This window comes from Crassostrea angulata, chromosome 8, assembly GCF_025612915.1.
Source record: "Crassostrea angulata isolate pt1a10 chromosome 8, ASM2561291v2, whole genome shotgun sequence".
In the NCBI taxonomy this organism is placed as follows: domain Eukaryota; kingdom Metazoa; phylum Mollusca; class Bivalvia; order Ostreida; family Ostreidae; genus Magallana; species Magallana angulata.
Genome location: NC_069118.1, coordinates 38,207,277 through 38,220,871, shown reverse-complemented (window position 1 = coordinate 38,220,871; position 13,595 = coordinate 38,207,277). Strand labels below are relative to the sequence as shown.

The 13,595-nt window shown below is 35.2% G+C and overlaps 1 protein-coding gene across 7 annotated transcripts in view; it reads left to right on the top strand.

The window, feature by feature from the left end:
• Positions 1–11,766, top strand: part of LOC128158656 (uncharacterized) — a 45,475-nt gene extending 33,709 nt beyond the window's left edge. For 5 of the 7 annotated variants that reach the window (XM_052821590.1, XM_052821591.1, XM_052821593.1 and 2 more), the window contains 7 exons: positions 3,597–3,669; positions 6,614–6,952; positions 8,174–8,221; positions 9,435–9,529; positions 9,884–9,964; positions 10,337–10,546; positions 10,853–11,765. In XM_052821590.1, coding sequence (XP_052677550.1) covers positions 3,597–3,669; positions 6,614–6,952; positions 8,174–8,221; positions 9,435–9,529; positions 9,884–9,964; positions 10,337–10,546; positions 10,853–11,401 — 1,395 coding nt within the window. In that variant the 3' untranslated portion in view covers positions 11,402–11,765. Of the gene's footprint in view, positions 1–3,596; positions 3,670–6,613; positions 6,953–8,173; positions 8,222–9,434; positions 9,530–9,883; positions 9,965–10,336; positions 10,547–10,852 lie in introns of all 7 variants that reach the window. The other 2 variants (XM_052821588.1, XM_052821589.1) reach the window with 2 other exon arrangements.
• The last annotated feature ends 1,829 nt before the right edge of the window (positions 11,767–13,595 follow it).

Sequence of the window (13,595 nt, the reverse complement as noted above, 5' to 3'; positions counted from 1 at the left end):
GCTTTGAAATCTTTGTTCAGGTTTTGATAGCGATGTCGCTTTTGTTTCATGTGTAATGGGGGAAATGGGATCTGCGCATTGAGTATATGTAATACAGTATGCATTTCATATTAACTTGTCGTTGAATATTTTCTGAAATTAATCAATTATGAAGTAGATTCACGGAGACTTGGGGATTCTGCAGCGGGCCCCGGCATTGATTCCATCATTGAGTGCATCCATTGATTTAGTCACTTGGCTAGGTTTAATTCGGATAAACTCAACTTCTTCAGGTAATAAAAAAAAAGTATCCCATGTGGAGATACATTAAATGAGAAAATACTGGGAGGGAAGTAGTAGAGAAATATGAATGAATTGAAACCATTTGGCCATGTTCTTTCTGAAATCAGGTTCCATGTTGTGTGGTTTTTCCGGTGCTTTCATTTCCTGCAATTCCTGGTTTGTGGGTTTTCCTGGTTTTGTGATTTCCTGGTTCAGAAAAAGTAAGGCCTGGTGCTAATGGGCTTATTTGTATATTTTGCAGCTATATTTGTCTGTCTGGCACATGTTGAGGGAAAAGAGTTGCAGAATAACTCTTGTATGCAGACTGATTCATTGATTGCATTATGTTTGATGTCCCAGAGAGAATCTTAATTAGATTCCAAGACAAATGTCTATACCACTACGGAAGGACAGTGTAGTCCATGTTGCTTATCAATTTTGTCTTGTAATGGTTTTGTCTCTGCATGGACCTCTGTTTTGCAAAGTTTGTCCATTTGAATTTGATTATTCTAATTTGGAGGTTATAGTGTAAAAGAATGTGAAATTGAGTTTAAATTTTGTCATTTTGCAGATGCTAGAAAAAGACAACATTTTCTTGTGTTGGAAGTTTGATTTGTAAGCATTTGAAGGTTTTCATCATAATACAGTTTTTTAAGAAAGATGGGTTTTTTTTAAAAGTGCATAAATGGAAAAATGAAGTCATGCCTTTCACTGGTTAGAAACTGTAGTTTGGAATGGACAAGTAAGACCTGTTTCTTACAATAGCCCTTTGATGTACAAATGTTTTTTCTACGAATCAATAGGACATTAACTGTAGGGAAGAGAGAAAACAATAAAAAATTGATCAGACCTAGCTCTGATATTGCCAGAAGATAGCATTCCTTCATGTGTGATTACCAAGTAGTCATCATCTAATGGTCTGTTTCACTGAAGTTGAGGGGGCTATCCATTCCAGGGCCAATGGACCTTGATGGGCTGTACACAACACAGGCCATGTCTTTACAGTAGGGCAGTCAAAGTACACTGTATGATGAATGGGGAGGTAGAATTCCTCTTGAACTTGTAGGCAAACTAGAGGTAAAATAATTGTGTCAATTCTATCTGAAAATTGAGGTTTTTTGTTTTTGGTCATTTTCTTTTCTTTTTTTCTTTAATTTTTTAAAATTCTTTTTTGGGGGGATTTCATTTTTTTATGAGGAAATTCCAAGTGTATATGATACTTAGAATTAGGACTTGATCTATAAAAGGAAATACAAAGTTAGCTTAATTGTTACCTATTATGAAACCTCTTTTGAATCTAGCTGCCTAAGAAGAAACTTTATCGAACTATTAAATTGATTTTGCCTTAGAACGATTATTTTAGATGGCCAAGGGAGATAAGTAATGGAACAAGGGAAGAAACTGCAGGGGGAAACAACAGCAAAGGGAAACAACTGAGACACGCTACTGGCTGACAGCCTGGTCTCATGTGGTGAATAGATGAAATCAAGTTCTAGCACCATTTGAAATCAGTTTGTCTGAGTGGCACAGCATCTGAATGTTACCACAGGAAATGTGGGGGGAATTAATAGAGGGAGAATCATCATGTTATTGTAAAGCATAATGGTCAATTCCTTTTTAGCAATTTTTTTCTTTATGTATGAAAAATCAGGAGAAATGAGATGAGCAACTTTTCAAAAAAAATCATTTCATTGTTTTCATATAGTTATTTACCATCATATGGAAGTTTACTACTAAAAACATCAGATAGATATTGTGTGTGTGTTTTCTCTAAGCTTTGGTTGTCAAAGGTCAATGTTCAAAGGAATCTGCTTTCAATATTCACCCTTCAAAGGAATAGGCATCAGTTGTAATTCATAGTTAAGCATACAGGTATATTGATTGCATTTTTGATGATTTTGTTCAGACATATACAAAAAAAGTGCTAGAAAAGCATCAAAGTGCCTTATTGCAAACCTTTAATAAAAAGCATGCATATTTAAGCAAAATTCAAGTACATAGAAATTCTTTTGTATGAAGAAATGGATTTCATTACTCACCCCATCCTATAGAGCTACATTTCATGAAATTTAAATGATCTTTTTTTTTTAATTACAAGGAGCGATGCTTGGCGGTTATTGAACCTAATCACATCGATCTGTCATTTTTTGAATGGGTTTCTTCAATGTCTTTTTTTTTTTTCATCAAAGTGTTTGGCTATGTTATATTTGTACATTGTCTACTGAGTAGGAAAGATATAGCTCATTTTTTTTAGTGTGAACAGAATCAGATGTGTTTGAAAACACTGGGACTTTAACTATAAATTTTTGTTCAACCCCCCAAAAAAATAAGGATTCCAAAGCCTCGATAGACAGACTTCGAAGGATTTTTGAGAGAGGACTATTACGGCTAGGGAAATAGAGTCCCCTGTTTGAACAATCAGTACTGAAAATCTTTGTCTTTGTCTCCAAGAAATGGATGAACATCTAGAAATTTGATCAGTGAATGGCTCATTGAAGAAGACAATATATCTACACAACAGAAGAAGATAAAAAAACAAAAAAAAGAGCCTCCATTGTTTCTTTGGAGAGGAATTTGTTAATTGTTCAATGCCATGCCTGTAAGTGCAGTTTGCCGTTTTCCAGTTGGTGTCATTCACACAAGTGTATAGAGCTAGTGCGTTAGTGATCCTCCATTGGTTACATTGTGTTGGATAGGCCTCAGTTTTAGTCACGCCGGGCTGGGTAGATTATTGTCATGTCCCCGAGATTTTCATAAATATACGACTTCCCTTTGTCTAGTTGTGCGGCTCTTGTTTCATGGGTAAACCCCATAGAGATTTCAGATTAATTAAAACGACAATTTTTTTTAAAAAAGTCATTGTGCAGTTTTGAAAATATATGGAGTGAAACCAAATTTTGTTCTTTGTTAAATGAGTTTTGTTTTTAATTTAGATTTGTTAACTGTTTCATATGGATTGTATTGCTTACTCCTTAATTTGCTCTCTCTTTCTATGGTGTAGAACAATGAATGTATGCTAATAATAAAATTTGATATTCCTAACATGCAAGCTCCAAAGTTAAGCTTGAAAAATGAAAACTGCAAAATATAAATTACAAAGGTTATGAGAATTGTTGATTAAATTATTAAAATTTTTGAGTTTTGTGCCATAATTACCAGTAAGAGTTAATTACTAAAATTACTTTCGTGTTAGATGTTAGATAACAATATTTTGTTCATGTTTTAATAATTGTCCGTTCAGGGATTTAATTTTTTTTTAATATCCTTGTTTATCTTTTATATTGTGTACAGACTTTTTGGCTGCAGTCAGTCTAAATATTGAAGTTTTCTTTCAGCAAAAGGAGTTGGAGAAGGCAAAGAAACAGGCCAAAGAGGCAGCTTTACTTCAACAGTGTAAAAATTCTATAGGTAAGTCCAGAAACAAGACCCCCTCCAAGTGATCTTGACCCAATAATGGTACGGAACACAGATGTTCATGGCAAGTTACTTCTGACCTGGCGCCATGTTCCACATTAGAATTTAGACTTAAATCAAGGCTGCTACTTTTAGGAGCCCTTTACAGTCCAAGCAGTATACAAACTGCAGAAGTTCTGTAATGACATATTTAAATATAAGTTCCCTACTCACAAGCAAGAATTGTCAATGAGTTCTCAATTTGACCAGCAAGAGTAAGTCAAAATTTAGAAGAATAAGATGGTACAAGTTTTACAGGCAAGTCAGTTGGAAGTTGTTATGTCAAGAAAGGAAAAATTACAATTTCTGTGAACAAACAGTGTTTTTGGCTAGTACCATGGGCGAGAGAGTCAAGGCAGTGTTGCTTGTGGTTAATCCACTTTCTTTATGCAACTTTTTGTCCTCACCTGTTGGTCTTTGTAGCTGCAATGTCAAAGTTGCTTGTCAAATTAGGTATTGCACACAAAATTTGTACTTTTCCCAGATGAAATTTCCATTTTGTTGAGGGGGTTTTTAATTGGTCCTCTTTAACCTATTTAAGACTAATTTTAGGCAAAAAAGATGGTTAAGAAGGCTTTGCATTTGTGTGTCACTAGACCATTCTAACCTTGAATCACAGAAGAGTTTTTTGGTGGACTCGATCAAAAGGTTTATTGGGGCAGAAATTGTGCTCTGTTTGGATTCACCGAGCTGCATTGTTGATGATTATATGCAAGAAATGTGGTGAAATAATTGTTTAAATCTCTCCCCCTTGAATTTTACTGAGTGGTTTGCAAACCCAACCCTTTTATGTAATTAGAATAGACCTCAAATCAGAAAGCTTTATAAAGATAATGTATTTCTTTTTATTTTCAAGACGGCTATTATTGTTAAAAAAAAAAAAAATTAAGTTGAAGAAAATTTGATATAACAAAAAAATCTTAATTTTAGTCGATTCAGTTTAGGCAATCTTATTCTCTCATCTTCAAGGTTGATAACTATAATGCTGAATGCTCGATTAAGGTACTCTAGGTAAATCAGATACTAAGAAAGAGTTGTTCCTCCTGAATTGTTTAAAGTCCTGCGAATTTGAAGAATTCAGCGGATAATGTACTTCAGTTTTAATTCCTGGGTTGTTTTTGATTGACGTGTGTATACAGGTCTCGCTGTGGACATAAATAATTACAGGTGTATTTACAGAGTTTGCTGACATTGTTACTCCTTAAAATAAACAAGCTTACCTGTAGGGGGATCAATCTTGATTAAAAGAGGCCTCCAGGTGTCGGGATTAAGCCGCAGGATGGAAGTTTCTCAGGTGTTTCATCTTTAAAAATAGTTCACCTGTAAAATGGATGCAGAGATAAAAACCTACCTGCACTCAAATAAATATAATTTGGGTATTTCTATACTTTAATAACATAGGTACAGGCAAAAAAAAAATTTTTTAACTGTTCATTTACACCTGATGGAATGGGGTGTAGATGGTAGGGTAAATAATGCATTTTCTTTAGAGTTAATTGCCTAAAGCTCATTAACCTCTTTTTAGATGTTATTTCTTTATAAAATTTACATATTCTGAAATTAGAGAGCTGGTTAAGATAATCTTTGTTATGGATTAGTTGAATGGGGTAATCTGCTAATCTTAATAATAAAGATTTAGTTGGATTCAATGTATCGGATGCATTCAAAAGGAATTAAATAGGGCCGTAAATCTACCTGGATAATCCCAACTCAATATCACCATGCAATTGTAACCCATACCTGGTTATATACCTGTACCTCACCTGAACACGCTGTGGCAAGGTATATACAGGTATACCTGTGTTAGATGGGAAATCTTTATATCGTGTATGAATATTATCTGTAGCTGCACTCAAACCGACTGATTCTGATCAAAATTTGGAACTCTACAATGACAATTTCAAGTTGTTGATTGAAGGATCGAGAGAGATATTTACACATGCGGGTTTGTCACTGTGGGAATGGAACTAAGAGATTTGGGACACATCTAAATAAACCCTGGACTGTGATCTCTATAGGTGTTGTTTCTCTGTGCTAGTTTCCCCGTTTCTTGTCCACCATGTTTCCGTCTAGATCCCGACTTTCTAACTCCATCGGGTCATCGTCAAGCAGTCTGGAGGCAATCTCAGGTAAAATCGGACAGGTGTATGTTACAGCGTGTACAGGCATTTCAATTGTAAATTCACAGGGGCCTCCACACGCTTGGTACTTCTGTAATGTTGTCGTTTGAAATCATGTGTAGTTATTTTAGTAGTGGTTCAAAATATGTCTTTTAAAATTTTCATATCTAAAAGTTTATAATGTGTTGAATGTTTATATACATTTAGGTATTTAAAAGTTGTTTATATGCACATAAAAGCCAGGAAGCAATGATACAATGAGGTACCGTTTCTGCTAAATCTGCATCTTCCTTATTGAAATATTCAATTCATTGGATGCGTCGAGTTCCATTTTGTGCTAGATGCGCGATGTGGGGGTTATGATGTGAAGAAATTCAAAATATAAATCACTGCAGCAGACCGGCAAAAATCAATAGTGGGGTTTCTTATCCACATCAGACTCTACATAGGGGAGGCCTCGACAGATACTGAAACAGATTTATGGCCAAGTCAGGAGAGATTGTTCTCCCACCATGTCCCTCTGGGATCTGAGTGTTTGTCTAGGTCAGAGGTCAAATCAGCCGTAGGTCAGATTTATTCTGAGTGTATTGGTTACGTTGATTTACATCATAATTTCAAATACTAAACAATTTTTTGTATATAAGTTGTACAGTATGTTTTTTTTTGTTCGTTGATGGCAATTAGTTTTGTTGCTGTTTAGTTTTTAAAGCAGAAGTGGTGATGTGTGCAATTTATTTGAAAAAAAAAATCAGTGGGTTTATCTTTCTTTTTTTTTTCAGAGGAAGACAGGAGGTCTGCCAGTAAAGAGAGAAAATCCAAGGCCAAAGCTTCCGTCACCACCCCACCCACCCCTTCATCCAATGTCCCCTCCAGCCCCATCAGAACCCCCTCCAAGTCGCGGCGATTCCACCCCAACCTGTCGCCGGTCAGTCGTACCCCCACAAACACGGAGCTACTGGACCGCGACCCTTCATGGAGCATGCCCGAGGGGGAGAAGCTCCAGTGGCACCAGAAGCAGCTATACCAGGTGCTGGGTAAAGGGGCCGACTACTTCCTGCACCCCAAGATAGAGAAGAAGGCTGTCAAGCCCATCAACAGCAAGCTCAGGAAGGAAGGAGGTGGGTTAATGTAAATCGTGTTAAATATGCATTTTTACTTGGCTTTTTGTATGATTTGTATGTATCTATGTATAGGTGTTTATCCCTGCATGTATGTACAAAATGTATAAATTTTATATTGATGGAGTATGCAGATATTGCTTTACCTAAATAGCTTTCAATTTAATTATTATGTATTGCTCTTTTTGATCTTGTTGACAACATTCAGAAGTGTTTTCAGAATATGATAGTCTAAGATAAGGGAAAAAACTATTGAAGGCTTATATCTTTTGGAGTTTTTGAGAAGTTGCAAGTAGTTTTTGGCTCTATTATGAAAGTTTAGGAGAGAGTTATGTCCCTTTCTGATAGAGATGATTGCATGTAAAACAGAACCACTAAAATAAAATAAAACTTTTCATAGCTGAACATTCTTGTATAAAATATTCAAAACAAAATTTGATTTGATCAGACAATAAATTTTTCAATGCAACCTATTTTATCAAGATACTGGCAATAAAACAAACAGGTTTTTTATACTCTTTTATTATCGTTTTTGTATTTTTGCAAATTAAACAATGGACTACCCATGCTCACACTATCAAATGTCTAGATTGCTATACAAGTTATTTGCGCAGTGCTGTAAACATTCTGTCTTTATGAAGTTTATCTTGGCTTCCATCTTCAGACATGCTATTTTAACTGTCCCTATTGCACTTAATATGTGCAGTGCATCTTCTTAATTGGTTGTGAGATAAAAAACACTAAAGTATTGCTTGCATGTTGCTGGTTTTAAAATGGTCATAAATGGTACACGAATATCACAGATTCTTTTCTGTTTTTAGCATTATTGTAAAATGATTATATCTTTATATGTACAGCAGAAGAAGAAAAGCTATTAATTATTTTTTTGTCAATGAAAACAAAGTAGTATCTTTTCTTTAAAAAAATTGAGAAGGGGAAGAGTATGTACCATTACTAATATCAATCAACAATATGATATTTGGCCATCAGGTTTCATAGAAGAGGCTTATATGGTTACTTTTGTTTTGCTTTTTTTTAGATTATATTTTGTAAAACATGTATCAATTTAATTAACACATCTTTAATTTTAAGTGTATAGCTGACATGCATATATATATCCCCAGCTTGCATCGTAATACATTTAATTTCATTTCCATTGCTTCGCCTGCATTTTGGTTAACAGATGTGTATGTATATGACAAATGCTTGCCTCTCTCACAGGAAAACGCAGAAAGCGGGAGAGTTCCGAGATGTCCTTTGATTCCCTAGGTAATCGGTTGTCTCCCTTGATCCAGTGTGGACAATATATTCCCTGTGTTGTTCTTCCCTGCCCCATCAGACACTGGCAAATTGATGATTCCTCCGTAACAATGAGACATTTACCAATATCTCATCCATAATTTATTGTTTATGGAGGCTCTGTGCATGTTCCTCTTCTTATTGCACTGATTTAGTCCAGCTGTTATACTAAAATCTTGTTATATGATTATAAATAGTTTATGAATTGAAATCCATTTTTTTTAAATGCAAAGAGAGATAACTCCTATTTGAGAAGATCAATTTGCCAGTGTCGGTGGTTATTTTAACAGTCAGTCAGTCACAACATTTAAAGTTTGTAGGTGCAGGAGGGAGAAAGGTGGAATATTTAAACTTAAATTTGTGTACAATGTTTATTTAAATGGTCATTGGAAATCAGTTTGACCTTTGTAAGAATGCCAAAAGAAAAAAAATGAAATCTGATATTAAATCAAAGATTAAAATTTAAGTCACTTTGTTTTCATCACCATATTTGTTATTTGTTAATTAACAAGGTTTATTATATACCAAATTTAAGTTTAATCAGAACATCTGCAAGATGGTTAAGTTTAAATGTCTCCATTTTTGTTTTAATTTTCCCTTTGGGAAACACTTTAAACCTTGAAAATGTTAATGTTACAATACTTTTACTGATTTCAACGTTTATTCATTTATCTCATGAGTAGACCCATCGCAATGAATATGTTTTAAAAATGGAGACATTTATTGAAATAACTGACTTAAAATGATTAATTACTGCTGTCATTTTTGAATGTGATAGAAAGTTGTAATGTTATTTGTCCTGGTTGAATTTAGATTTGGTATAATAATGTGTTTTGATCCCTAACCCGATGTACCCAAAGTTGTGTGTGCATGCTTACCCCTGCAATATATATACTGGTACTTAGTTATTTGAATTATGAGACAGATGTAGACAGATTTTAACAAGTCCACCATGAATGGTATACATTTGTTTAAACAGAGGGTTTTATATTATATTTCCTTGGATCAATAAATATATGTACCATTTAAAGGTGGTTCAAATCGTATAATTGTTGAATGCCACTTGTTCTGTATGATTTACAATAGAAAAATTCATTGGTTTGAACTACATAAACTTTATTTTTGCTCTCATTAATCAGAATCCATTGAGTTTTCTTTATCAGGGTATTTTTGTTTTTAACAGGTCGAGCTGGTGTGGACAGACTGTTGAAGACCCTGAGGGACGAGTCCCAGATCAGACTGCTTAAGGCCGACGCCCACATTCCCCAGGAGCTGAAGGTAAACAGAGGTGGCATTAATCCATTAATAATAACTCTGTATATAAGTACATTAAACCAGGCCTCTCAGTAACAGTAGTTGTCAGCCAGTCAGTTGATAATGCATTACATGCAATATTAATCAACAAATGTATATATATATATTTTTAATATAAAGACAAATCGAACAAGATTAACAATGGCAGAGCAAATGTAAACCTGCAATCTGCAGTTGACAAAAGATTTAATGAATCAAACAGCTTTGTAACATAAACAAAAATGCTTTTATGCATAAATAAATATACCACTACATGTATTGCATGTCTATTATATTAACCTTGACAAATTGTCATGTAATAACCTTGAACCTTAACAGGACACCTTTGGAGCCTTTGTGAGGGAGAGTGTCGGCAAGGACCGCCCACCAGTCAGGAGGTTTTTCTGTCCACAAGAAGACGTAAGCAATTGGTGGTTGTGGTTGTACAAGAAACAGAACTGTGCTCAATTCTAAATGGCACTGTGCTGAGTGTGCTCCATTCAGTTTGGTGCACCATAAAGCACAAAATCTCAAATTCATCTGAGATTCAGACAGTCATTAATAAAGTTTATAAATGCATGTTCTACTGTTAATGAGATTAATCAATCATAGATTTTAAAAATTAATGTATACATAAACTGGATTACTAATACAGAAAAGTTATATAACGTACATCTCCAATATAAACGATTAATTAAGTGTCATATTTTAACAAATAGCTTCTTTTTTGCTAAGCAAAGATTGAATTTTCATTATTTGTTTAAACATGTAGATGTACACTTTGTTTCACAGGTTCCAGAGTTGGCTCGCCTACAAGACCATTCAAAGACTGCTCGCGTGCGCCATTACAAGCACAGAGTAGACCTAATGTACCGGGCCTCCAGGAACAATGAGGACCGCACCAACATCCTGATCCACAACAACCCACCCCCTGAGGTGGCTTCCCTTGATACTGACCAGGACGGGGTGGGGCGTTACCTCCCCTCATGGATGGACGATAGAGTAAGTGACCAAAAAAAGAAAACCAGGATCTCTCTAGATTCACCACACTGAATGTTAAGAGGAGGGATGTAGGATTGAGATTGTTTACCGGTAGATAAATTTATGCTGTTAAGTCAAGAATAAATTCATAGGTCATTAACTTACTGATTGGTCTCAGATTTACATCAAATTTACTTTGATCAGAAGTTATGACAGAAAAATAACATGGCATGCTGTACAGTTTTGGCTATAATTTAATGCAATAGACTTAAAAACTTTTCCAAGATACATTCGGTATCTTATGAAGTTTTATTTTTTGACTTTCAGGCAGAATCTGAGCCAGATTACATGAAATGGGTGAAGGAAGGAGGAAACACCCGCCGTGACCTCACCAGCCAGCCAATCAAAGAAGACGATGAGGACTGGCAGAAACCAGAAGAAGACTTGGGTGGCGAGGGATTCACAGATGAGGTCATCCTCCAGATGAGTCGCCGGAAACACCGTCATCCACAGCCTAAGTACATCTTCATGAAGGAGGAGGACACGAATGTCAAGGGGACCTTTACAGACAAGTTCCGAGACATGTATGACAACGCAGACATCCCGCGACCATTCAACGCGACCAAGCTGCCGACCCCCACCAAATCCAAGTCTGTGCTGGGTCTGACGACGGAGGACTTGGTAGAGGACAGGACTTCCTGTCAGTCCGCCCCGGTCCCCGAGAGGCATCGACGTTACTACGACTACATCTCTCAATGGGAGCCTCTCAGCATGAACGCACTGATCGAGTACACGCAGAAGAAAGAGGCGGAGGGAGTCGGAGAGTACAACCAGGGTCGACCCAAAATGTGGTCCACGCAGGTCAAGGTCACATGACCCGTCTGAGCCAATGGTTGACGATTAAAGACTATAGCTGTGATACATAAAAGACTTGTGATATAATGATAATAATTGTGTGAAATTAGATTTTATACATAATCATGATTATATAATTTGTTTTTACAAATATATTATCTTTACTGAGTTTAATTCTCTATCTTGTTTGAAGAAAATATTCAGTAGATTTTTCGACAATATTTATATAATAAGTATATGTAAACTATGGATCTGTTTATTTAATGATCAGACTTGATTTGATTCAGTATTATTTTTGAGAGTGTTGATGAAATGCTGTTAGTGATATTTGTTGATTTAATAACTCTATTTTTCTTGTCCGTCCAGGTGAATGGATTTTTACTGTTTATATATTTCTTGTGCTTTTACAAGATTCATTAAATTTTGTTACAATTGAGCTTTAAAAACTCTTGTTGTGATTTGGAAAACTTACTCTCACTAGGTTTGGATACAAAGTGCCATTATTTCATTTTGTGGAATTAGAGTGCTGTGCGGAGATTTAATGGTAAAGTTAAAAGTTCTCCAATCCTCAGCCTCAGAGCGTTGCTATCATTCTTAATCTAAGAATTTTGTGTGTTGCTCCTCACAACTTTCATACATGCACATTCACACATACTTATTAAATACCAGTATAAGATGAAAAAAAAATAATGTTCATTATGATAACCAGGCATTTACAAAGTTATGGCAAATTTGTCAACCTGAGGTATAATGAAACGGAATAAACGAAAAGTAAACGTTAGTAGGTTTAATGGCAGATTAAAGCAGAATCTTCATTTCTAACTTTTTGTTGGTAGAAGTGTGATAACCTTCTGGAATATATATACGCAAAATGAAACACTTCAAGATATACAGATACCAATAAATTCTTTCTGGATATCTAAGAGTTAAGAACATTGCTATAGACTGATAAAACATCTCCATCTTGGTTATAACTTGCTGAGCAGAGGAATCTATTGTATCTATTATAGTCGTAAAGTCTCGCTCTATAAAGGGCTTTTAACTTGAAGAGCCCACAGTATACACTAATCAAATATATTTTTTTTGGACTTCGTGTCCAAAGTTACACATTTTGAGTAAGTTTTCTGCAAAAAATATTTAAGACAATGCTTACCGTTACGTAATTGGATACTCTATATCTTGGTCCAAAAAGGCAGATCACTCCAAAGTGTGCAAAAATAACAAGGAATTGGACCTTTTCAAGATGACCGTATGTGGTTTAAATAGAAAAATCGAAAATGGGCACAAACGATAATATTAGCATATTGTAATGTAGTATGAGCATCGAATCTTGTCAATAACAAGTGAAAAGCTGTCAATGTGACAGCAAACCGGGTTTTCTTTTATGTGAACTGTATCCATAATCCATGTCAACCCATATCCAGTGAAATGGTGAACCCTATATGCAAGATTTTGCCAAAAAATGACTAAGTTCAAAAGCTGGTATTTTTTTCATGAATTATTGGAAATCAAAATCCTAGCAATATGCACACCTCTGATATATGTACAATTGATCTGCAAAAGAACAACTTCCTATCTTGAAAGCTGTAGGGGGAGTTATCCGTACAATGAGGGTACTGTCATGTTGTAAATTTTGAATTTACTGGGTGGGTATAAATACAAAATTTACAACATGACAACTAGTTGTCATGTTGTAAATTTTGTATTTACACCCACCCAGTAAATTCAAAATTTACAACATGACAGTACCCTATATGCAATATTTGGCCAAAAAATGACTAAGTTCAAAAGCTGGTATTTTTTTCGATAAATTATCAGAAATCATAATCCTAGCAATATGCACACCTCTGATATATGTACAATTGATCTGCAAAAGAACAACTTGCTACCTTGAAAACTGTAGGAGGAGTCATCCGTACAATGAGGGTACCCTATATGCAATGTTTTGCAAAAAAATGACTAAGTTCAAAAGCTGGTATTTTTTTCATAAATTATCGGAAATCAAAACCCTAGCAATATGCACACCTCTGATATATGTACAATTGATCTGCAAAAGAACAACTTCCTATCTTGAAAACTGTAGGAGGAGTTATCCGTACAATGAGGGTACCCTTTTGGCAGCCGCCCGCCCGCCATTTTCACCATTTTAATAACCAGATTTTTCCTTCGGAAAACACGGTTAAAAACATTTAAGAATGTTGTTTGGAATATTCTT